We start from the raw sequence: 23,828 nt of genomic DNA, 5'->3' as shown, positions 1-23,828 counted from the left end.
AAATATTTAATAGATTTGGAATTTTGGTGTAAGAAGGGTAGAGATTCCACTTTTCCCCCAGCTGATTTTAGTCATTTATTTGTATAAAATTCATTCATTCAAATATCTACCACACACACACATATTTTCATAATGTTCTATATTTCTTATTATGTCCTTTTTTCCTATTGAATCTTCATGCATCTTTTATTAGAACCACGGAGCCACAGAACTCTGATTCTCAGCAGTGTGAAGTATCAAGCTATCTATGACCTAAGGCTTCCAGGCAGAACTACCGCCAATCTGGCCTCTCTGGGGTTCCCTTCCTCCTGCAAGGTTGCACCAAGCGGCAGTTCGGGGAAATAGGCCTTTGAATTACCCAGTGTGTATCTCTTGAGTGTCTGTTAAATAAAGGGGGGCAGGGCGGGGGAGGAGGGGGAGAGGGAGGCTGTGCATCAGTCTTTGTTAGCCAGGCAGAGCGTTTATTTTCCAGGGGTTGTTTCTTTTATCTTCACCCTAACATTCAAACTTGACGTGGGTTTTAGCGCGCCCCCGCCCTACCTCCTCCCAAAGCCCTTATTTGCCCATCCTCGCCTACAAGCTCAGAACGAGCAGGCAACGGAATGGCTGGTCTTGGGAGCAGGCGGTTGAGATGCCAGGGTTTGGAGGCTAAGGGCTGGGGGTTGTGAGCGAGGACCTTCCCGCGTCTGCTCCTCGCCCCCGCAGTTTCCTCCGCGCCCACTAGAAGGCGCCGGGGCGCTCGCATTCCCCGCGCGGAGCCGAAGCAGCCGCAACCAGCCCGGAGCCGAACCGCGCGGCGCTGCGGTGCGAAGAGCCGGGAGGCGGCCAGAGCCCTCCCCGCGCTGCCAGTGGGACACGGAGCCAGGGATCCCCGGCTTTGCCCCCGGGGCTGGGGTGCAACGGATTCTTAACTTGGTCCTCGCGCCCCGCCAACCGCCCCCGGGCAGGAAACGCCCAGAACCACCACCGAGCCGCGCTCCACAAAAGCCCCGAGAGTTCCAAGGCGGGAGGGGTCGGGCGCGCTCCAGAGGCAGGAGGGTCCCCCATACCCTCAGGCTCACGCCCAGCTCTCCCATCGATCAGCCCCTAGCCCCATGAGGACCCTCAGGCGGGGGCTGAAAGCCGGCACAGCCCGGACCGAAATTTTGCCGCTGCCTTAGAGCGTTAGACAGGTCAGTGCCCGAGGCGGGGGGATGAGGGGCGGAGCAGGAGGCGGGAGGAGGCGCGCTTCCCGGTCCACCCTGTTCCCCGCGCCGCTTCCCGAGGCCACTCATCGGGTCACCTCCGCCGGGGGCGCCCGCCAGCACGGGCGTGATTCTGCATTTTTTCCTGACAGGCTAGGTGTGGAGCCGCCCTCCGCAGCCCACCCCAGCCCAGGTGATGCTCGGATTGAGGAGTAGGGGGCGCGCCGGCCAGGGCGGGCTGCGGGCTTCGGGACTGCCACTGCCCTAATAGAGCGGGGCTTTTCCAAAGCTCACGCACGGCCGCGTCGAAACCGCGGCATCCAAATGTCTTCAGCATTAAGATGCCAGGCCTCGGGTGTGAGAGGAAACCGAGATGCGGGAGAGGGCGAGAAGAAAGGAGGCCGGGAGACCCTGGGGCCTGAGAAGTGAGGGGAGGGGCACCGGGAAAACCGCGGCTGGCAGTGCAAATCTTAGCGCGATGTGTAGAGTGGAGAGCGCTCTTGGGAGCCGGCAGGAGCCTCTGAGGACGCGGGGGCCAAGGGCCCCATCCCTTGCCTTCCCTTCTTCCCTCCCTTTCTCACTCCCCACCCTACCCCCACCTAGGATGTGGCTGGGCCGCCGGGCCCTGTGCGCGCTGGTCCTTCTGGTCGCCTGCGCCTCGCTGGGGCTCCTGTACGCGAGCACCCGGGACGCGCCCGGCCTCCGGGCACCTCTTGCGCCGTGGGCGCCCCCGCAGAGCCCCCGCAGGCCCGAGCTGCCAGATCTTGCTCCTGAGCCCCGCTACGCACACATCCCGGTCAGGATCAAGGAGCAAGTAGTGAGGTGAGTGCCGACCGCGGCGGCGCAGCGCGGCGCTCGCTGGGGGTGGTCTGGGGGCTTTTGTTTCCTCCACTGCTGGGCTCAGATGCCTGCGTTCTCCTAACGGGTTGTGTGGAGTGAAGTGGGAGGTGGAAGTGGGAGGCTGCTGAGGCTTGGGCTGGGGAAAATCTGTTCTCCCTGAACCCTGCCATGGGGATGAGGATGGGGATGGGCGTGGGAGGTTGTGCAGTTAAGGGAGGGCCCTGAAAGACTCCCTGAGGTCCTGATTCAGGTATGAGAAGAGACTCCAGGTGGGCTGCTGGTTGGTGGGTAGGCAGCTCCTGAAATCCTAGTAATTGGCCCTGTCCTACAACTCTAAAATCCAGATTTAGGGGCTAGGTCGTCCGATCTTTGGTCCCCCTCCCGAGTACTATTTGAAGGGCAACGTCTAAGGGAATGGATCCTAGATGGACAGAATTTCAGGGCCAAGGTGTGGCGTGCTGTGTCAGTGTTTATGTGATGAATGGAGCTGTGTAGCTGGGTCTGATGACCCTTACTACTCCCTTCAGGCTGCTGGCTTGGAACAACTGCAGTTGTGAGTCCAGTGGGGGGGGGCCTCCCCCTCCCCTTCCAGAAACAAGTCCGAGCCATTGACCTCACCAAGGCCTTTGACCCTGCAGAGCTGAGCGCTGCCTCTGCCACAAGAGAGCAGGAGTTCCAGGCCTTTCTGTCAAGGTACCAGCTTGAAAGAAGGGCATGACTCCACAGCGGGAGAGCAGTGATTGTGCCGGGAGGGAGAGACCCTCTTCCCCTGACTCTGCTCTGTCCTCTCCTTCCTCCACTGCCAGGAGCCAGTCCCCAGCTGACCAACTGCTCATAGCCCCTGCCAACTCCCCGCTCCAGTACCCCCTACAAGGTGTGGAAGTTCAGCCCCTCAGGAGCATCTTGGTGCCAGGTAGGGAGGAGGGTCCCAGAGGATGACCTCAGCCACAGTGGGGGTGGCAGAGCCCGAGGCTGGGTGGGGAAGAATGGGAGATGATTGGAATGGGAGGTGGGAACCTCTGATGAAAGAGGGACTTAAGCTCAAAAGGGGGCTTAGGAGGTGGGAGGTGAGGACGGAAGGGACTCTAGGAATTTCAGAAGACTGTAACTGGGGAGTTTTGGGGGAAAGAATCTATTCTTTTCTGACTAACCATTGGTTAGGTGGTGGGCAGGGCAGGCCATAGGGCAAGCTTTGATGGGAAGGGCTCAAAAATCAGTCATTGTAGGCTATGTTACATTGTGCCCTGCTGAGGCCTCAATAAGAAGAATGGGTGGAAAGTTCTCTATTGTGTGTGGTGACAGCAGGGAGAGAAAATGAGAAAGAATTCAGGGCTGCCTATGTGATTCTGATCCCCGCTTCCTTTCTCCTAGGGTTGAGCCTTCAGGCAGCTTCTGGTCAGGAGGTATACCAGGTGAGAGAAAACAGGAAGGCAAAGAGGCCAAGTAGGCATCAAGAATGCTGAGAAGGAGGCAGGGCTACTAAGGGAAGGATGGACGAATCAGGGAGGCAAGAAGTGGGTCTGAGGCCTAACCCTGCACTCTCCAATCCCCTCCTAGGTAAACCTGACTGCCTCCCTAGGCACCTGGGACGTGGCAGGGGAAGTGACTGGAGTGACTCTCATTGGAGAGGGGCAGGCAGATTTCACCCTTGTCAGCCCAGGGCTGGACCAACTCAACAGGCAACTACAACTGGTCACTTACAGCAGCCGAAGCTACCAGACCAACACAGCAGACACAGGTGCGAGGCCTGGGTGGGGAGAGGGGCAGGCTGGGCAAACAGAGAAGAACCAGAAAGGCTGGAGTGGGCAAATGGCAGAGGGCATGGGAGGCATCTGGTCTATGGCCAGAGCTGTCCTGCCACACAATGAGTGCTTCAACTGGACCAGCAGGGTCAGAGAGGGAGAAAAGGGGCCTTTGTTCATCTGGGGCTGGAGCAGGCCAGAGGGAAACCCGAGCTTTGGGTGTGTCTCCCCTTTAGGCCAACCATGGGGGCCCCAGGAAGAGACGTGTCTAAGGAGTTAGAAGACTATATTTCCAACCCACCCCTTACTGGAGGACAAAGCCCTTTACTTTCCTGAGTTCCCATTTCTCTTCCAGCAAAAGGGGCCTAAGAGCCCTCCTGCTTCTCCCCAAAGCCGGTTTGTTGCACTAAGTTTGCTTTGACCTTAGGGCCTTTGCACTTGCGGTTTTCTCAGCCCGGAATGCTCTTCCCCAGATTTTTGCAGACTGGCTCCTTCTTGTCGTTTAGATCTCAGCTCAAATGTCTCCTCTTCACTATTACATTACTTATTTGTCTTATTTTCCATTCAATACTTACCAGTATCTGAATTTTTTAATTTACTTAGTCTGGCACCAGACTGACTAGGTTGCTATCAGTTTTGTTGCTTAATAGTTGTGCAAATGTGGCAAGTTACTTTTCTGTCTCAGCTTCTTTTTCTGTTGTAGGAATCTACTTAATAGGGCTATCATGAGGATAAAATGAGTTCATATATTTAAGGTAATTTTTTAACAGGTCTGGCACATAGTAAGTGCTCAATAAAGGTTAGCTTTTACTTAAAATTTTCTTTATTGTTTTTCTCCTACCCATTAGAATGTAAGTTCCATGAAGGTATGAACCTTGTGTTTTTTTCCACCAAGGCCTAGAAAGGTGGGACACAGAGTAGGCACTTAAATATTGATTGGCTGAAAACAGAATGTTGCCCCACCCTTCAGGGTCAAACGCCATGTCCTTTCTTCCCAGTCCGGTTCTCCACCGAGGGACATGAGGCTGCTTTCACCATCCGCATAAGACACCCACCCAACCCTCGGCTGTACCCACCTGGGTCTCTACCCCAGGGAGGTGAGGCTGGTAGGGGCAGGGACATACTAGATCCAGCATTGGTGGGGAGCAAGTAGAGAGAGGGCAGTCCTGGGAGGGGATATCTACCTGTTCCCCTCTCCCAACTCGCCTTGTCTGCACCCAACCCTGTGCCCTCAATCTCAGCCCAGTACAACATCAGCGCTCTAGTCACGATTGCCACCAAGACCTTCCTCCGTTATGATCGGCTACGGGCTCTCATCACCAGTATCCGCCGCTTCTACCCAACGGTTACCGTGGTCATCGCCGACGACAGTGACAAGCCAGAGCGCCTTAGTGGCCCCTACGTGGAACACTATCTCATGCCCTTCGGCAAGGTGTGCAGCTAGCAGGCTCAACGGCAGGCCAGAGGACTCCCGCAGTGGGTGCGCCCTCAATCTGCAGCCTCCAGGGTAGTGATTCGAGGACCACCTGCCTCAGAATCATGGGGTGCCTGTTAAGCATGAGGCTTCCTGGAATGTAAGCTTCGTGGGAGCAGGAAATTCTCTCTGCATTCTTAGAATGGTGCTTAGTGCATAATGGCATTCAATAAAATAGCTGATGAATGAATAAATAAATGCACACAGAAATTAAACGCATTCCGAGACCACTGACTTGGAACCTCTGTGGGGGATCTGCATTTTTTTTTACCTAGCTTCTGGCCATTCGAAAGCACTCAAAAGTCTGGAGAAGAATACAAGCTGAGAAGGGTCGGGGGAGAGAAAGAAAGGTGGCAGAGGGCAATGTCCTATTTCTGCAGCCTCCCCAACCACACACACCTTTCCGCCAGGGCTGGTTCGCAGGCCGGAACCTGGCCGTGTCCCAAGTAACCACCAAGTACGTGCTGTGGGTGGACGACGACTTCGTCTTCACCGCGCGGACGCGGCTGGAGAGGCTTGTGGACGTGCTGGAGCGGACGCCCCTGGACCTGGTAGGGCAGGGGCCGTAGGATGTGGGGGTGGAGAAGGGCCTTGAACAGGCTAAGGCCACAGTGGGGACGCTGCGGCCAGGAACGGCGAGCCCTGGGACAGAGAGAGGACCACGAAGTGGGGCCTGGGGACTGTCTGGGTCTTGCAAGGGTGAAGCGGAAGAGGATGGGGCAGGGGTACCCCCGAAGGCACCGGAGCGCAGACCTTGCCCCCTTCGGGTGCCCGATCCCCGGCTGCCTGGAGCCAGCCTCCCTCTCCCTGCAGGTGGGGGGCGCGGTGCGCGAGATCTCCGGCTTCGCCACCACTTACCGGCAGCTGCTGAGCGTGGAGCCCGGCGCCCCAGGCCTCGGGAACTGCCTCCGGCAAAGGCGCGGCTTCCACCACGAGCTCGTCGGCTTCCCAGGCTGCGTGGTCACCGACGGCGTGGTTAACTTCTTCCTGGCGCGGACTGACAAGGTGCGCGAGGTCGGCTTCGACCCCCGCCTCAGCCGCGTGGCTCATCTGGGTGAGTGGCGCCCCCTCCCGGTCGACCCTGGCAGGAACCCCACAGGGAGCTGGCGCACCCGCCTCTCCTAGGCTGCACCCGCGCCCAGCCGCCACCGGGAACCCTAGAACAGTTCTGCAATGATTTACCAAGACCTGCACCTGGACGACAGACAGAGCTCCCACCCTCTCCCAGCCCCGCATACCCTTTAAATCTCTATTCCCAGCACAACCGCTGGGCCCCTCCTCCCCGCCCGCGTAAGCTTCCCCGTCACTGTTCCCGCCACCCCTACTCTACTCCCAGGGCTTCCTCTATCTAGTTCAGACCATAGTCGGTGCAACCCATCTGGCGTTTATTTAACCTCTGGGAGTGGGGGTAGGTTTTTCCATTTTCAAAGCACAAGTATATTGACTCCATTTACACAAGAGTAAAACTGAGACCCAGGGAGTTGATTTACTTGCTCAAGGTCCTTAGAAACAAACCTTTGCACACACACTTTCCACACCCTAAATTTGAGAGTTCTCCCTTACCGGTCGGCGTTCTGCACCCTTGGGATCCCTCACTGTGTACTCCCCTCCACCCCCAGAATTCTTCTTGGATGGGCTTGGTTCCCTTCGGGTTGGCTCCTGCTCCGACGTCGTGGTGGATCATGCATCCAAATTGAAGCTGCCTTGGACATCAAGGGATGCCGGGGCAGAGACTTACGCCCGGTACCGTTATCCAGGATCACTGGATGAGAGCCAGATGGCCAAACACCGGCTGCTCTTCTTCAAACACCGGCTGCAGTGCATGACCTCCCAGTGATGGCCCACAGGGGATTTCTGACTCTCAGGCTGGGCCTGCCTCCTTGTCCCTGCCAGGAATTTTCAACAAACCCCACCCACCCTGTGAGCACTCTACTGGCAGTCCCTGAGCCTCTAGTTCCTCACTCTTCCTTTTCAGAACCTTATGCCCAATAGGGGTTGTCCTGGTGACACCCCTCCTTCTTCGAGTGCCCAGAGGCCTGGTGGAGCCATAACCTCTCCCACAGCCAGTGCCAAGTCCTCCCCCTCCCCATTCTCATGGGGCAGGAAATGGGGGGATCACTTTCCAAGTGCCAAAGAGCCCAGGGGGACTCTAAGAACCTAAGGTGGAAACACTGTCCTCTCATCTTCTTGGGACTGAGGGGGTGGGGAAGTTCCCCAACACATAATCCCAAGACTGTACCCCTCACCCGCATCTTCAGATCCAGTACTCTGTGTACCTGCTCCAGCCCCACCCCTACAGAGATAACTTGCGGCACTGGGGCTGGGGTGAGGGCCGGTGAACACATGGTGAAAGCCATTCTTAGTTGTGTCTCTGCAATGCTGTGGGCACAAAAGACGGAGCACCAGAGTCCCTGTGCAAACACCTAGACTCGCTTCATGGATTCCAAAGCTCTCAGCTTCATTTTATTAGTTACGTTAGGTAAGGGAGCTCAAGGTCATGGTCCTCATCACACACATGTCATCGGGGCCCTCTGCACTCCACATGATGAGGTCAGACCCACACTGTGCAAATCTTTGGGTCAGTGATCTCCTGGAGACGAGAGAAGACATGTCAGGAATAGATTAGGCACCCTCTCCCTTGATGAAATGTGGCAGTCCTCTCAGGGGTACCCCACCTGCTTAGGGATCTGAGTTCTTCAGTTCCTCACCCATAGCTCAGCCTGGGCTCCCTGAGTTGGTCTTCAATCCACTATTCATTCCATCCCCACCCTTTTCTTCTTGATCTTCCTCCGCAGACCCTTTCCCAAACCCCTCTCCCTGAGTCTCCAGCCACTTACCCCTGCCTCACTTGCCGCAGCCCAGTGCCTCCCGGCTCTCGCTCCTGGTGCTACTGCCCCTTACCAGGCTCCCCAGGGCATAAGCAGCTGCATCCTGCACACTCACAAACAGCTGATCTGGGGTCACCCTGTCCAGGAGTCCTGCCCGAGTCAGTGTCCCCAGCACCGAGGCTATGTGGGGAGGGTGTCAGGCTCTGAGACCCTCAGTCCACACCGGGTCCTTTTCCCTCCCGCAGGTGTCCAGTCATTGCCCAGACACTGGGTCCCGCTCTTCACACATCTCACCATTACACTGAGCCAGGAGGAGGTGGATCCTAGCATCTCGACATCGGCTGGCCAGCTGCAGGGATGGGGCAAAGGGGTTAAGATCAGAGGGTATGAGTGACATGCTAAGGGGTTTCTCCTCAACCTGCCCTCTCCCTCACCTGCACCACTTCTCTGGCCCCAGCAGCATCTGCAAAGGTGACAGCACTGAAGTCTAGGACCACCACCCTGACAGGCTCAGCAACTAGAATGGGAGAAGACAGGAGTACCCAAGTGCCACCATGCAACATGCCCCAATCTTCCTTCTTGTCACCCCATCTTACCTGCAACAGTTGGGCCATCTGGCTTTGAAGTCTCCTATGAGTAAAGAAGGGCAGTCACCACAACCGAGACACAGCATGAACATGCACCCCTTGAGCACAAGGATCCCCCTCAGAACGCCCACCTGCCTCCCACTCCCCGAGGATCCACATCCCTCCTAAACCAAGCTCCCTCACCTTTTCTCCTTCTCCAAGCCCCAGGTGCCACTCCAGGTTGCGGCGAAACTGCCCACGGGTCCCAAAGTACAGTGGTGTTGGGTAGCTCAGGATGCAGAGCCCTGGGACCTGGAGGAGCTAAGAGGTCAGAGGGTCAGAGAAACATCTGGGGCTAATCTTCCTTTCCTTCTTTGGCTGCAGCCCACCCACCTTGTGGCTTCCTCTGAGTGGCCTGTAGAGCTCTGTTCCCTCAGCCTGTCCAAGTGCCAGGCACTGCACCCTAGGGAAGAAGGTGGGGCCAGATTTCCAGCTTAGCCTGGCCTGGCTGGAGAGTCACCCCAAGCACCTCATTCTCTCCCCTGCCCTGACCTCAACTCCACTCATCTCTATGCCCACCTCTGGGTGCGGCAGACCACAGTCATCATGGAGAAGACAACACCCACAGCCAGGCCCAAATCCACATTCAGGGTCACTACAGCCACCCAGGTGACCATCCACACAGCCTGCAGGACAGGGATAAGGGTAGATTGCCCAAAAGAAAAGGCAGGCCATCACTGCTGGGGAAAGAGATCCAGGGCAGTGATTACCAAGGCAAGTGATGGGGAGAGATGACCCAGGAAGAAGCAGAAAGCATGACAGAGGGAAAGAACAGGTTGATTCAATGGGACACACACCAAATGTAATGACCTGCACCAGTTGGGAAGTTACAAATATTCAGGTCCAAGGGGTTCAAACCCCATCCTTTCCCTTGCCTGTGAGTAAAGCGTATTAGGAGTTACATTTGTTGGGGGAGTGGGTGGGTTGCAGAACTTAGGACCAGGACAGTTAGCTTTGGTTCAGGGCAGAGGCTGGGGATGCTAAGAAGATGGGAGGGGGCCATCTGGGGGTAATGGCATTTCTCACAAAGTCCACACGACTGATGTGCCATAGTTGTGGAAGTTCCTGCATCTGGAAGAACATCTGCCGCATGCTGGAGATGTTGATACAAGCCAGGACAGCCTTGAGGCAGAGGAGGTGGGCTGACTACCTCGATGTCCTGGAATACAGCCACCCCTCCCAGCCATGCTCATTGCCTCCTCTGCTCCTTACCTTGGGCAGATAGTAAAAGAAGGGCCCCAGCCACAGCAGCACCGACAGGACCACTATGCAGGAGAAGAGGCCTGCCAGCTAGAGGGAAGGAGGGATGGGTGCAAAAAAAGGAAGGGAGTCTCCCACCCCCACATGAGAGCTGGTCTCCCTGCCCACTCTGCCTTATCTTCCTCGGAAGTCTCCCTTCTCCCAAATCTCCTTCCACACATCCCCCTTCTTAATATTCTGCCGTTCACATCTAACCCTCCCCTCCCCCCAATTAATTAAATGCCCATTATTCACCAGTCTCCCTGTAGATGTCTGTTGTTCAAGTTCCCCAGTTTTGCAGCCCACCTCCACCTTAAAAGCCACAGTTGGGTTACCCTATAAGCAGGCTCACCACGTGCTTAGGGCACCAGCAAAGTAAGGGAAACCAAAACTATTAGGGGGAGACTTTGATATGTGATATTCCTTTTAAAAAGACAATGTCATTGTGTGAAAAAAATAATTTTATCTCAAGTTTATTTTATAGTTTTGTGTTTTTATTTTGAACCATATCTGGGGCACCATAAACTTTTTCAGTGCTTAGAGCCTACAAAGGTCTTACTGGAACATTGTTCTCTTCCATCTCTCCTATAATTCCATCCCCTTGCTCACCCTTTCTCACAGATCCCAGTCTTCTCTATATAGGTGCCACCTGGGTATCTAACCATCTTCCACCTGTTTCTCCAGCACCACCACTTTGCCTGGATGGCCCATCCTTTCTCCTCATCCAAGGATGCCCTCTTACCTGTGTTTTCCCACCAGCATCCACCAGTAGACTGGTGGTGGCCAGCGTAGCCGAGTTGGGAAAGCAAGAGAAGAGGGAGGAGATGAGGTTGGAGGCACCATGTGCCAGGAGCTCCTGGAGGGATGCAGTGAGATGAAGTGAGAGAGACAAAGGCATGGTGGGAAGTCAAATGAGAGGGTTGGGGTCCACAGTCAGAGTCCCACCTGGTTGGAGTCAATAGTGTAGCTATACTTGTCTGCATAGATGGAGGCCAGGGAGGCAGACACCGCAAAAGTAACCAGTGCGATGGGCAGCGAGTCAGCCAGAATCCTGGGCAGCTCAGCCAGGTTGGGGAGGAGGGGTTGGGGAAATCTGGAGAGGGAGGGATCCATGGTGAGGAGGAGTTGGGTGCTTCAGTGAGATAAGGAAAGCAAAGAAAATGGGGGGTGGAGATAAGAAGAAGTGTTAGGTGGGAGAGGTGGGAGAAGAGAAAGCCGGCGTCTTTTCATTCTGTCTTACCCTCCAGGCAACAGCCCCACTATCTGGACATGGTATCTTGTGTCCAGAGAAGAGGTGAAGCAGAGCACGGAGGCCAGAAGCACCTGAGAAAGAGAGCAAAATGAAGGCATGGGAAGAGATGGGGTCCCTGGCAGAAGCTAGAAGGGGCTGACCATGAGAGAGGACCATAATGCAGGTCTAGCTGGTTGCAGGAGCCCAGCACCTGGGGGAGCAGGGATGTGTTTGGGATGGGGGCCTGACAACTGATTTGGAGTGTGGAGCTGGGAAAGAGGGATGACATATGCCTGAGGCCACAGAGCGCTGGAGCCACCAAAGATGGTGGATATGAAGAGATGCCACTGAGCCTTCCAAAGAGGGAAGCTGGACGATATCTAGTGATATACTGGCATCTGTGGAGACGCGGAACGTTTATTTAGTGGGGTAGAGAGAGAAATGTCAGTGGAGGGTGGAGAGGAAGATGCACTGTGAATTACAGGGAAGGACCCTGGTGAGGACAGGTGTCAGAGAAGGTGCTGTGACCAGCAAGACCTCAAGGGAGCGCTGTAGGATGGTAGAAGGAACTCCAAGAGGTGTAGGGGGTGCTCCGTGAGAGACGTGGGACAGTGTCGAGGGGGACTGTGGAAGGTCAAAGCATCCTCCTGCAGGAGGCCAGGGAAAGTGAGTGTGAGCTGGCCCTCTGTTCCGTGGCCTCTCTGCACTCCACCAGGGGGCGGCAGCGGCCACTTCCCACAGGACAGCAGGGTCTGTGCGGGCAGGGGACCGGCGCGCACGGCCGTCCTCACCATGACGACTTCCCCCGGGATCGGCGTGGGTAACCGGTCTCGGAATCTCACGTTCAATTCCTTGACCGGCACGAGCAGCGCCAGGCTGAGCGCCGAGATGGTCAGTTCGGCCAGACTGCTCCGGGGCAGCGCAGTCAGCACGGCGGCCAGCGTCTGCGGGCAGGGGCTGTGAGCAGAGGGCCCCTTGCCAGGGTTCATGCGCCCCGGCGCGGGCCCCCCAGAGCGAGGCCCTCTCTCTCCAGTGCCACCAGGGCTTCTACCTCCGCAGCGCCCTCGGTCAGCCACGTGGCTCCAATTTCCTTTCCTGCGCCCTTGTCACACACTACCCCTCCACCCTCCGTCCTTCCTCCCTTTTCGAATTTCCCTATTCCCGGGACCTCTAGAAGCCCCTTCTCCTTTCTTCTCCCACCCCCACCTTGAAGAGAGAGAAGCAGCCGATCTGGCGCGGGAGGGACAACCCCAAGAGGCTCGGCAGCTGGGACACGAGCACGTGCAGCGCGACCCCGCTGGTCAGCGCCTTGACAACAGGCTCGGACAAAAAGGTGGACAGGACGCCGAGTTGCAGCACGAACATCCCCAGCTGCGGGGGAGAAGACGTGCAGTCACCAACTAGAGGAGGAGCAAACCAACCCCGCGCACCTCCGCCCTCCCGAACCCAAGCTGAAGGCTGGTCCCTCCCTCTCCCCCTGCCCAATTTCCCGGGCCCCCCAGCCGGGATCCCCCGGAATCCTCCCCGGGTCCTCCCTCACCATCAGCGCCCCGCTCCCGAAGGCCACGGCTGCTGCTACCCCAACCCGCTGAGCGTCCAACTGCTCCTTCTCGGTTCCGCTCAGGTTCCCCACAAGGGGTTCTGGCACCAGCCGCTCAACGGCCGAGCCTGTCATGAGGCTGAGTATGGCGAAAGTTCCTGCAGCCGGGGGACAAATACAGACATCACCAGCTGTGCAGCCCTGGGCAGGGCAACAGCTCAGGCTCCACGCCCTGGGGCCGAGATGCTGCTGCCAGACTCCGCTCTCCAAGAAGGCTGCTGCCCGGTCAAGACTGTGGCGCGAAGAGCTGCACCAGCCGGCAAAAACTACTCCCTCCTGCAGATTCTCTGCCTACTGCGCGCCCCTTTTGGGGACCATGCGCCTATTCTTCCCCTTTCAAATCCCTGAGATGTTCATTTTAACCAAATTTCATAGGGGAAAAAAGTTCAGGTAAACTCCCACCTCTTTGTACCCACTCTAGCAAGCTTTGCCTAGGTCAGTTTCCTAGAAGGACTGGGCAAGGAGGGAGGTGAAGATGGGAGAGGTGAACAGGGAAATGAGGAAGAAGGGAAGTAACAGCCCCTGTCCATTTTCATCCCACAGGGAAGAAGAGTCATTGGAAGTTCCTGGTCACTCACCTGTGGACAGGTGTCTCCCAGTACCCAGCAAGCTGTAGATGAGGACAGGGAAGAAAGAAGTGTAGAGTCCAAACACCGGGGGCACGGAGGCCAGGAGAGCAAAGGCCATGCCTGGGATAGAAGTGGATGGAAAGGTGTGCTGTGGGGAGGGGGCCTTGTCCAACCTCCAGGACTTAAACGCCCTTCCCAGACTCTTAGGGGCTGGCATCAAGGATGCTAAGTCATGCCTCATGAGGGAACTGAGGGGCTAATGGGCCTCAGTAGGCGATCATGGGGCAGACAAGGTCAGGAACGCTGTGGCCAAGTCCTGGGGGCCAGACGTTGTGCCTCTCTCCAGTTCTCTGAACCAGAACCTGTCCAAGGCTTCTTGCAGGATTGTGCAGATGAGGGGAGGTGGGGGTGGGGATCTGATGGAGCTCCACAGTCCTTACTCCGAACTTGGCCTCATATCCCTCTCTCCTACCCGCAGCAGCAGGAACCCACCATCTGCTCCTGGATTCCCAGCTCCCTAAGCCTCCTCCCGGAAGCCCTCTAGAGCTTGTGCTCCAGACAGACTGCTGTTAAGGCTTCTCACCCTGGGGCACGTGCACAATGCCCACGGTCACTCCGGCCACCGCATCTCCGAGCAGCCAGGCCCGCCAGCGGTAATGGGGCAGCCAGTGCAGCGGGGGCAGCCGAGCCTGTAGCAGGCGCCACGCCCCCGTCCCGGAACAAGCGCGAGCTCGCAGCCTCCCCAGCCCGAAAAGCCGGGGAAAGCGGCGCTCTGCAGGTAGCTCCGGTTCCTGCTCTTCGCCCCCGAAGAGCTGATGGAACCGAGCCTCGGTGAGAGCTTCCCTGAGCCTGGTTCCCAAGGGGTACTTAAGGTCAGAGGTGTCCCCCGCGCCTGGGTAGGTCCTGGTGCCCTGAATCCCGCTCATTTTGCCCTTGGCCACCTCCAACTCCGCCCCGTCTTAAATACTTCTCCGCCAGCTAAGCCCTGAGTCCCGCCTCCCACGAAGCAGGGTCCAATCCGGCCCTGAGGACACCCTCTCTTGAGGACCTTCTCCAGTCTGGCGAGAGCCGCGGCTTGGAGAGGGAGAGTCTCTATGTTAGGGGTTTCTGCAGACATCCTTGGCCAGATCCGATCGCTGGCTCTGGGGTGGCTGTGGAAATGTGTAGAGATTAGAGAGAGAGAAGCCGAAACGCAAGCGCACCCCGACACTCAACACCCGCTATTTACCCCTCCTTAGACTTTTCACTTCACTCCCGGTTCCTTTCCCCATCTGCACCTTGGGAGGAGAGAGAGGCTGGTTCCTCTTGGGTCCTTCCCTGAGCCACTACATTCTCCCAGCCAGAGCAAAAAGTTCAGCACCCATCCCGAACTTCACCCAGACCCACATCTTCATGGGGCACAGCTGGCTCCAAGAAGCAGTTTCATGTCCTACTGACATGGAATGCAGCCACATGTATTGATTGGACAGGGATAATGACAGAACCTGGACCCACACCTCCGTGAGGAGCGGCTGGGCCTAGTTCAGGGCCTCAGGGGAAATATTGAACCCACAGGAAATTTTTTTCTTAGGAACCAAAAAAACGGAAGCACCATTTATCACATTCAAATGCTTTTCACAGGCCAGGGGCAATGGCTTATGTCTGTAATCTCAGCACTTTGTGAGGCCGAAGCAGGTGGATCACCTGAGGTCAGGAGTTTGAGACCAGCCTGACCAACATGGTGAAACCCTGTCTCTACTAAAAGATACAAAAATTAGCTGGGCATAATGGCAGGTGCCTGTAATCCCAAGCTACTCGGGAGGCTGAGGCAGGATAATCGCTTGAACCCAGGAGGTGGAGGTTGCAGTGAGCTGAGATGGAGCCACTGCATTCAAACCTGGGTGACAGAGCGAGACTCCATCTCAAAAAAAAAAAAAGCAAATGCTGTTCACAAAGTAGGCATTCAAAAGCACATACGTGGTTAAACTAAGTGCAAAGGAATCAGTCACCCACCTCATGTGTACCTATGGTTCCTAAACAAATTCAAAGATTCTAACTCCAGAATCCTGCTGTTGGCCACGATCCCCTCCTCCATTCGCAAGAATCTTCGGCACCCCTCCCCATGATCCTCTGGTCCCCCAGTCCATGACCCCAAAGCCCTGGGGGTGGGGTGCAGTGAGGGTGGGTCTCCCCTCTTCAATTCCTCCTATTGTTCCACAGAAGTCTTATCTAGGCGCTACGTCCTGTCCCCCCCTTAGGAATCCCTCCCCCTATTGTCGGCCAAAGGGACCTCGGGCCCACAGGGAGGCTCCAGCTCTCCTCCTCACCCTCCCACCCCAGCAATCTATTGTCTGTTGAGGAAACCCAAGTGCACGTGACTGAGCCCAAGGGACCAACGGATACAGTGGACTCGGAGATGCATAAGGACCCAGGACTGCATCTGGACATGGCTGCGTGAATGTTTGGCTCGCTCTGGTCCAGCAGCTCTCCCAGAAGTTGGGAGGGGCGAAGATCCCCTTGGGCTGTCCCTTCTTGGGTCCATGGCTTGAAGAAGAATCCCCTTCTGCCCACTATGAACATGCCTTATGACCTCACAGAGAGCAAAGATAAGGAGACCCAGTGCCAGGAAAAGGCTGCAGCCCCCAGGATCCTCTCCACCTTCCCATCTTCCCTCAGCTGAACATGGCAGCCTCAGAAGCAAAGGTACATTGGCATTTTGTGCTTTAGTATCTGGGTGTTGGGGGAACGGTAAGAAGTCACACTGCATTGGGCTTTCTGGTGGGGTCTAGACGAGAGGGTGGGTAGGGAAAAAGAAGGGCTGGGTAAAGATGACACATCAAGAATCTAGGGCTGGCCAGGTGCAATGGCTCATGGCTGTAATCCCAGCACTTTGGGAGGGCAAGACAGGTGGACCACTTGAGCCCAGGAGTTCAAGACCAGCCTGGGCAACATAATGAGACCCTAACTCTACAAAAAAAAAAGAAGAAGAAGAAGAAGAATCTAGGGCTTTCCAGTGGTTCCATGCCTCAGTCTTTGTCCCTCAACTGCTGCAACTGCAGTTGAGGGATAAAGATAGCAACATCTTTTATCTTACACCCTGTCCCCTTCTCCTTTCACCAGACCCCCTCCTCCAATGGCTGGGGCCAACTGGTCTCTTCCATATCACTTCACCCCACCTACCCCGACTACAGCCTCCCCTTCCCTCTGCCAAGACAGCAGCCTCAGTGATATAACAAAACCTTTATTCTCAGAAAACAGGAAAAACAAAATTAAAAAACGAAACCAATAATTTCTATCTGGCCCTTGCCCCAGCCCTCCCACCCACCCACATATCCTCCTTTTGGGGGAACCATGATGCATGCATAGGGGTGGGAGCTGAAGGAAACTGTGTTCCTTGGGCAGAAAAAAGTCCTTGGGTCTAGGTGCTCTCCTCCAAGTTGATATCCCTCCCAGCCTTGCCCACCCTTCCTCCAGACACACCAAGAAGGAAGAATTCTGGAGCAGTGCCAGAAGGACTGCCCTGAAGCTTCTTGGGGAATAGGCAGCTGAGTCAGCACCACCCCCATGGTTTTCACCAGTTACAGCTCATCTTCATCCAGCTTGGCAAGTCTGGCTTGGCAGGGAGGGGTGTTTGGAGTTGGAGAGACTGGAGGAGAGTCATGGGGAGCCTGAGGGATGTCACTGAGGGCCTGAAGAAAAGATTCAAGTCAGAGGATTAAAAAGGCCAGAAATCTACCCTCACTTCTCTCTTTTCAGTTTAAGTCCCTAGCCAAGCCACTTCCTCTTGCCAGATATCTTAGACTGTCTGAGACTATCAGCTTCTCCAGAGTTAAAATAGAGGGGAGAAGGGTAAGGGATGGGAAGTAGGAAGGACCAGATAAAAGGAATGATATGGGGAGCAAGCTTGGGGTCCCAAAACAAGAGAGGCTCTCCCCTTTTTATGCCTACAATGAGGGAGCTCTCTTCATCATACCTGTTTATCCAGGGGCAAGGGGGCTCTGGCCACCTCCCCTTTGGGTGACAGCAGCAGGGAGGGGAGAGAGCCATTGATGGGTGTGTGAGTGCTGCCCTGGGCCTGATCTCCAAGCCGAATTCTCCCAGGGCTCCCCACTCCAGGCCCTCCTGGCCGCCCCAGGCTGTTGGTCTGGCTCTCCCGTCTCTGGTACTCAATGGGTGACTGCAATGCTGGAGCAAAGAGAGGAACAGGAGGGTTACTACAGAGACAGGTCTCTTCCCTAGGGCCTGTATCATTCTCCTACTTTGCCCTCCCTCCCTGTCAGCCAATGCAAATTGCTTGGGGTTTTAGGGGATTCTATCAAATTTTGAGCTAGCAGTAGAAAAGGGGATGGGCCATGGTCAGAGGGTAGGTACTGGAGACTGGGCAGTGAGGGAGGGATTCAGGAGGTCAAGGGGCTGACAGAGCCCATCAGGGAGAAAGGATGAAAGCTTCACCGTTGAGGAAGTCCCGTTGGCTTTCCAAGATCTGAGCCACATGCTTGATCCAGGCCTGACTGATAGCAGGGTCTGCAGCCTGCAGGACATAGCGCTGGATCCCACCCTCTGGCCCTCTGGAGGTCAGTGCAAAGCGGCAAGGGTCACCTTGGAGGTTCCCCTCCAGTCCCAGGCAGCTCACCTGAATTGGCAGATAGGAGACAGCCCCCAGATTCCTCAGACCCTCTCTGGCTCCTCTGAGACATCCTCTCAGAGGCCTCATGCCTTCTCTGTCCAAGCCCTCTCTCATGGCCCCCTTCTCACCTTAATGCTGCTCTTGTATACATATCCAGGCTGTGTTCCACCTCTCACTCCTCCTCCCAGGGCTTCACTGAAGATGATGATTTGCTCAAAGAGGAACACGCGCCTCTCTCGACCTCGAGAAGACAGCAGCCCCCCAGCCTCAGGCTCGATGACCCAGAAAGTGTCCTGGCCCAAGAGCTTCCCCTGAGCAGTCAGTTTGCCCTGAAACAAAAGGGATAGTGGCCTTGGAAAAAGAACAAGAAAAAGGGCAGTTCTCTGCTCCTCCCTTCCTCGCCTGACATGCTCAACCAACCAACCAACCATGGGGTCAGCCCCAGGAGAAGACAACTCCCCATAAGGACTTCCAGAGTGCTAGCGCTGGGGCAGAAGAGCATCGGGCCTCCAGTTTCTTGCCCTATCTCCGTACCTCAAATCCCCGCAATCTCCCCAGCGTCATCATATCGTTGCAGCGCTTGGGCACAAAGCACATGACCTCCACAGCTTGCTGGGACACAGGTGAGGGAGGCACATTGTTGGGCGAAGAGAGTCATTATTGGGAAAGAGGCCTCCTCAGCCAGTTGCCTCTTCAGACGGTGTCTCAACCCCAAACAGCCTCCCCCTAAAAACCAGACAGCTGTAAACCACCCAAGGGGCTGGGGGAACCCATGATAGACTAGGAGGATAAGGAGCACATGGTGTGTCCTGGAAGATCTGGGGGTCCTCACCTCTAGCTCCGCAGTATCCATCCCAGCTCTATTGTAATACTTGAGAAAATCCTAAGACAGAGAGAAAAAATGCTCAGGGAGGTCGTGAGGACACCCTTAGAAGCTCTCACATCCTCCCCTGAGGACACCAGTGAGGGCCCTCAGGAAGTCTGGGGAAGCCTTAAGAACCCTGGGGTGATGAATGATGAAACGGCTGTGCCAGCCAGCTGTGCCCCCAGGAAAAAGGGGGTCCTGACCTTGAGCAGCAGCTGGTATTTCATGATCCGCTGCACAGGTTTGATGAGGAGGTCGTTCAGCTGCAGGCGGTGCCCCAGCTGCTGCCGGAGCTCCTGGGAACAGGGACAGGGTGGTTATGCAGCCTGGAAAGTCCCAGTTCTGTCCTCCTTCCCACCAAGACATCTTAGCCACTGACCTCAAAGTAGCTGTCCCCAAACTCTGACACCACATGCTCTGACTTGGGCTTATTCTGACAGTACACCACATACATATGCAGCCGGCGCTCCTAACAGGGGTAATGTTTAAGAGAGAGTAGGGTGGGCAAGGAGGGAGGACACATCTCCAGAGAATCCCAGCCCATTCCTAAGCCCCGCCCCGGCCCCGCCCCCTCAAGCCTCACGTGTTTGATGAATAGCTGAGCCAGCCAATCAGGATCTTTCAAACACCGCTGTAGCTCTTGCAAGAAATAGCTGGAGGGGTTGGTAGAGAAGGGCAGGTCAAATACATTTCAGAACCCCCACCTCGCCCACTCCCTGCAATTTCGAGCTGTCTGCCTGGTAGTGTGCCCTACAAAACTTCTCCAAACATTCCTTAAGTCGCAGTGGGCTGATGTTAGGATACAGGGACAACCAGATGAGGGCCCCTCCCCAGCAACTAGCTGGCAGGGTTCCACCACTCACTCTCGGTGCCACTCATAGATTTGCTGGATGTTCCCAAACACAATCCTGTCACGGCCTCGAAGACTTTCGGGGACCCCCTGAGCAGCCATGGTGGCCATGTAACCCTGTGGGAAAGTTGAGATTGGGTCATGAGCATGTGGTGGCCCCCTCCCCACCTTAATGGTGCTCCTGTACACATATCCAGGTTGTGTTCCACCTCCCCCTCCCTGGTGGGAGCCGCCCTGCCCCCAGAGTAGGAAGGTCCAGGAGTGGGGAGACTTGAGAGGTGAGACAGAGGAGCACCCAGGCACCTCCTGAAAATAGCCCTGGGCAGATGGAAAGGCAGGCAGAAGGGGCTGGGAAGGGGTAAAGGGAGCTACCTCCACAATCTGCCCCAAGTCATCCACGTACATTTTCTCTGTTTCTACCAGTTCACTCAGGACGTACCTAGGATGAAAGCAGGAGGAGGCCCCCACTTCAGTGTCGGAGCTCATCCTTGGTTCAACCCGTTCCTCCCTCCTCCCCTTCATCATCATAGCCAACCTTGGAGGAAATTCCATCTAAAATGTGAGGGACAGTCTTCTGGAAGTTGTGCAACTGCAGGGAAGGGCTGTGGACACTTACATACTCCTTTCCAGAGCCGCCTTCTTCTGTTCCACCTCACTCTCAGGGGCTTGGGACAAAGCCTCCTCTTCAGGTGGCTGGAAGGAAAGAACATCCTAGGGTGAGCAAATGAATGCCCCTTGAGTGAAAGGAGCCTCCCCAGAGCCTGTCCTCACACCTGCGTCTTATCTCCAGGGCCGTCCAACAATGTGGTCAGCAAGGTCAGTTCCGGCAGCTCCTCTCCTGTGGCTAGAGCTGGCTCCAACATCCAGTTCTGGGGGCCAGAAATCAAGTGTCAGAGGTCAGGGACAGTAGCTGGGTGGCCCCAACCTGCCCTCTCTGCCAGTGTCCTTCATAGATGTCCCCACATGCTTTGGTGCCATTCCCTGCTCACCTCATACGGTCCCGCCTGACGACTGTCTGCCTCAGTTTCCACACTGAGACAATGTTTGGAATGATCCAACCATCTCCTCAGGCCACTGACGGGCCCTGGGGGGCCTGGGGAACAGGGGCCAGAGCTGAGGCCAGAGCTGGGGCCAGAGGGGGCAGCCAGACCGGAGGCAGCAGAAGCTGATATACTCCCCTCACTGCCAGCAATGGAATAGGATTCTAATGGGAGGAAAAAGAGAGGAGGTGATAGACCTTGCCCCAGCTCCAGACTCAGGGTCCCCAGGGAACTCCCAGGGTCTTCTCTCCATGATGCTCAGCCTCTCTCTCCAAGGGCTCACTCTCTTGCCATCCTCATTTGAGTTGCCCCCAGGATAGAAAATTTCACCAGGGCACCCCTGGGAGAAAGCACAGTAAGGTAAACACCTGGCTCTCCAGACCTGGAACCCCCAGTTACATGTGGAGGTTCCCCATATCCTGAGCATAGCATAGATATGGGGGTGGGGGCAGCCATCTGGGCAGACACTGGAAGCTGGGGGTGGCCATCTGCTCTCCTACAACCCTCCCCCTTTCAATGGGTACAGACCATTCTCTGGGAAGGGGGGAGGATGAGCTGGGTCCATCTGCCACTCCCAGTCCCCTCCTCCACCAATTGCAGTAATCACTATAAAAAGAAAAGACTTCTGCAGCCCACCTCCCCAACACATGTGTAGACCCAATAGAGGAGGCCAGTGAGGAGGGTCCATCAGGGTTATCTATGGCCTGGGCTCAGGGACAGAAGAGCTGTGATTCCTTATAAAGCCCCTTGTAGAACCACCTCATTCTCATTCCTCCATTCCCCTGTCCCTCTTCAGAAGTAGATTCTTAGCAAAAGGTTTGAGGAAAGATAATCGGTTCTAGGCCTAAGGGGATTGTGGATGGGTTTTTCTCAAACCCATTTGACTAAGGGAAAGAGATGAGTTCCCTGCCCCTTCCCCAATTTCCATAACTTGAACTAACATAAATTTGGAGGCAGAAGGGACCTTAGGGATCACTTAAGAAACCACTTTGCTGGAAAACGCATACAGTCTCCAACCCTAAATCCCAAGGGCCAGGGCAAACAGATGCCCTGAACCCCCAGCCCGCCCCCCACTCAACACTGGGCCCTTTCGACCTGGCACTCACCACGTCCCCCCCGGGCGAAGCAGCAGCCGCATTTTGCCAGCACTTTTCGGATCACACGGGGACAGGCACAGCGACCCCCTTTGTGCCCCCCCCGCATGGCGCCCGGGCCCCCCCCGCGTCCCCCACCCGGGCCGGCCATGCAGGGGGAATCACGGGGGGCGGGGCGGGGACGGCGCTGGGCGCACACCCCCCCTCCCTCCTACCCCGGTCCAGGCTGTGGGAGTGGGGGAGGGAGGGGACCGGGTGGAGGTGTCCAGGGGTAGGCGGAAGTCTAGTCTTGAGGCGGGCTGGGGGTCTCTAGAGAGAGGGAGGCGCAGGGCCCGGCCGCCGGGCTGGGCGGGGAGGGTTTCCGGAACCCTGTCGGTGCGGGGGCCCAGGGTCCAGATGTCCAGTGGAAGTGGGAGGGATGGTAGGGGAGGCTGGGCCGGGATGCGGCAGCGGCTCCAGCTGTCTCCGGCCTCTGGTTGGGGGTGGCTCTAGGCCCAGGCCGGGGAGGAGGCGAGAGCCGACCCCCGAGCTACTGGCGCTGTGCGGGTCCCAGCGGAGCGGCGAGCTGAATAACAGGCCTGGCCGCGGGGCCGCCACGGGGCGGGGCCTCTGCGGCCCAGCTCCGCCCTCTCCATCGCGTTCCCCTCCTGCCTGCGCCGGGTTCCCGCCCGGATCGCCCCTCCCCCAGGCACCACCACGTTCCCACTCCACGTCCCTGGCGCTTTTTTCCCTCCCCAGCCTGGGCTCCCCCGCCCCGGGGTCCCCCTCCCTCCCGCATCGCGGGCTCTTTGGAGCGCTGGGGTCGGGGTTCAGCCTGTCGGCAGGGTCTGCCCAGGTCTTCCCTTGGCCTCTGAGGTGAAGGAGCACTCGGTGGATGGGGCCTTGGCCTGTGCGAAGATGTTCTGGGTTTGGGGTTGTCCCCGGCCGCGTGGACAGAGGACCCCCGGTACGGGGTGCGTGTATGGGGAGCCTTTTGTGGGTGAACACAACCCAGATGCCGCCCTCTCTCAGAACCCTTCTTTCCTCCAGGCCCCGGGACTCCAGCTAAGACTAATCGCCAATTAAGGCGAAGTCCTGGAGCCCGGGCTGGCGAGGGGCCAGGGGTGGGGCGCGGGGACACTCTGCCTGCGGGGGCTTGGTACCGGCTGGGATGGGGGACACACATTGGACTCGAGGGCGAGAAGAGTGGAGGTCTCTGCGATTAAATGGGTCTCATGCAAATTAGATGCGAACTTTATGCTAATAAAAGCAGAATATTTTTGAATTCGCCACTTGGCGCAGGATAGCAAACTGCCCCACCCCACCCCCAGCTTCTTACCGGGCTGCAGAGCCCAGGCGAGGACCTCATCTTCGCGGTCCCTTCTGTGATCTCCCTCCGTACGTTCAGACTCTGGCTCGGTATCCCCCGACCCTAGGGGGCTTCTCCTCGGGGGCTGCGGGGACAGAACCACTGTAAGGAACCCCCCTTCCTAGGCAGCCCTGACCTCCCCTTTCCCCTTCTCCCACCTGTCAAAATCTACATTATTATAAAAAGGTCGCCCAGAACGGGGCTAAGGCCCTCGTAATGGAACTCATGTATTCCTGCGACTGCCCCGCAGAACTCGTTTTCGGATCAATTGAGTTGTGGGTGCAGCCCTCCTGAAGGCCCCGAAAGACCCCCGACCCCACCGCGGGGCCCCATTCTTACCCCCTCCTGCCCGGGGAGGGCGCATGCGCGCAGCATGCTCCCCATGACCCCCAGTATCCGGTCAGTGCGGCCAGGGGCGGGGCGGTCCGGGGGCTTCATACTGAACCCCCACCCAGCTCCACGTTTCAGGGTCGAGGGGGCACGGAAGCTGGGGGGCTTTGAGGCCTGCTGTCGTCCAGGGAGTTGCTGCTGTGGAATCCGCCCCCTGCCCGGCTCCGCCCCCACTCCCACCCCAGCCAAACTTCGCAAAGGGGGTAGGGTTGTTCTTTTCTCTACAGCGATGGTTGAACAACAAAAAAACACCCTCTTAATACTAATTCCAGCATCGAAGTGTGGCCCAGGGTTTCGCAGTA

The 23,828-nt window shown here is 56.8% G+C and overlaps 3 protein-coding genes and 1 long non-coding RNA gene across 12 annotated transcripts; 2 read left to right on the top strand and 2 right to left on the bottom strand.

The window, feature by feature from the left end:
- Positions 1–743: 743 nt before the first annotated feature.
- On the top strand, positions 744–10,409 carry B4GALNT1 (beta-1,4-N-acetyl-galactosaminyltransferase 1). The gene is given in 12 exon segments (XM_009181063.3): positions 744–1,172; positions 1,788–2,006; positions 2,552–2,588; positions 2,590–2,717; positions 2,831–2,937; positions 3,396–3,436; positions 3,582–3,762; positions 4,765–4,863; positions 5,008–5,198; positions 5,651–5,791; positions 6,054–6,294; positions 6,860–10,409. Coding segments are annotated over 11 exon segments (1,602 nt in total). The 5' UTR covers positions 744–1,172; position 1,788; the 3' UTR covers positions 7,078–10,409.
- On the bottom strand, positions 7,678–15,046 carry SLC26A10 (solute carrier family 26 member 10). Of its 6 annotated transcripts, none has more exons than XR_634751.3 (18): positions 13,917–15,046; positions 13,343–13,453; positions 12,705–12,862; positions 12,371–12,535; positions 11,956–12,108; positions 11,174–11,256; positions 10,879–11,026; positions 10,676–10,789; positions 9,907–9,984; positions 9,721–9,816; positions 9,214–9,320; positions 9,028–9,097; positions 8,839–8,955; positions 8,665–8,698; positions 8,503–8,585; positions 8,363–8,417; positions 8,078–8,205; positions 7,678–7,830 (listed from the first exon to the last, which is right to left on the bottom strand). XR_634751.3 is itself a non-coding variant. In XM_009181065.3 (18 exons), exons 1-17 carry the CDS (start codon positions 14,257–14,259, stop codon positions 8,085–8,087), a joined length of 2,079 nt encoding a protein of 692 aa, XP_009179329.2. In that variant the 5' UTR covers positions 14,260–15,046; the 3' UTR covers positions 7,678–7,830; positions 8,078–8,084. The 6 variants fall into 6 exon arrangements, 5 of the variants coding, with proteins under 5 accessions (XP_009179329.2, XP_009179328.2, XP_009179330.2 ...); XM_009181065.3 differs by having other exon boundaries at positions 8,078–8,248; XM_009181064.3 differs by having other exon boundaries at positions 7,678–8,248.
- Positions 15,047–15,725: 679 nt separating this feature from the next.
- LOC103875788 lies at positions 15,726–20,399 on the top strand. The gene is made up of 3 exons (XR_634752.4): positions 15,726–16,015; positions 18,128–18,562; positions 20,078–20,399. It is a non-coding gene; the product is annotated as an uncharacterized LOC103875788 (long non-coding RNA).
- On the bottom strand, positions 16,536–23,670 carry ARHGEF25 (Rho guanine nucleotide exchange factor 25). Of its 4 annotated transcripts, none has more exons than XM_003906671.5 (16): positions 21,801–22,359; positions 20,892–21,034; positions 20,644–20,747; positions 20,428–20,523; positions 20,271–20,347; positions 20,027–20,093; positions 19,668–19,771; positions 19,388–19,457; positions 19,184–19,273; positions 19,008–19,100; positions 18,772–18,822; positions 18,474–18,551; positions 18,068–18,268; positions 17,765–17,945; positions 17,286–17,497; positions 16,538–17,001 (listed from the first exon to the last, which is right to left on the bottom strand). In XM_003906671.5, the coding sequence occupies exons 4-16, from the start codon at positions 20,515–20,517 to the stop codon at positions 16,891–16,893; spliced, it is 1,425 nt and encodes a 474-aa protein (XP_003906720.1). In that variant the 5' UTR covers positions 20,518–20,523; positions 20,644–20,747; positions 20,892–21,034; positions 21,801–22,359; the 3' UTR covers positions 16,538–16,890. The 4 variants fall into 4 exon arrangements, with proteins under 4 accessions (XP_009179337.1, XP_003906720.1, XP_009179336.2 ...); XM_003906672.5 differs by lacking the exons at positions 20,892–21,034; positions 21,801–22,359 and adding exons at positions 23,107–23,221; positions 23,476–23,670 and having other exon boundaries at positions 16,544–17,001; positions 20,644–20,858; XM_009181073.4 differs by lacking the exons at positions 17,765–17,945; positions 20,892–21,034; positions 21,801–22,359 and adding exons at positions 23,107–23,221; positions 23,476–23,626 and having other exon boundaries at positions 16,536–17,001; positions 20,644–20,858.
- Between the last annotated feature and the right edge of the window lie 158 nt (positions 23,671–23,828).

Source organism: Papio anubis, chromosome 9 (assembly GCF_008728515.1).
Source record: "Papio anubis isolate 15944 chromosome 9, Panubis1.0, whole genome shotgun sequence".
Classification (NCBI taxonomy): Eukaryota; Metazoa; Chordata; class Mammalia; order Primates; family Cercopithecidae; genus Papio; species Papio anubis.
The sequence above is the reverse complement of the archived record's forward strand: the minus strand, read 5'-3'. Positions and strand labels throughout refer to the sequence as shown.

Coding starts and splice junctions, on each gene's coding strand:
- SLC26A10 (XM_009181064.3), bottom strand. CDS start 14,259: ATGAGCGGGATTCAGGGCACCAGGACCTACCCAGGCGCGGGGGACACC. Junction 13,454..13,916: donor CATTGTGCACGTGCCCCAGG/GTGAGAAGCCTT, acceptor CTTCTATCCCAG/GCATGGCCTTTGCTCTCCTG. Junction 9,098..9,213: donor GTGGTCTGCCGCACCCAGAG/GTGGGCATAGAG, acceptor CTTCTTCCCTAG/GGTGCAGTGCCTGGCACTTG.
- ARHGEF25 (XM_003906672.5), bottom strand. CDS start 23,574: ATGAAGCCCCCGGACCGCCCCGCCCCTGGCCGCACTGACCGGATACTG. Junction 20,524..20,643: donor GTCAGGCGGGACCGTATGAG/GTGAGCAGGGAA, acceptor TCTGGCCCCCAG/AACTGGATGTTGGAGCCAGC. Junction 20,094..20,270: donor GCGGCTCTGGAAAGGAGTAT/GTAAGTGTCCAC, acceptor CTTTCATCCTAG/GTACGTCCTGAGTGAACTGG.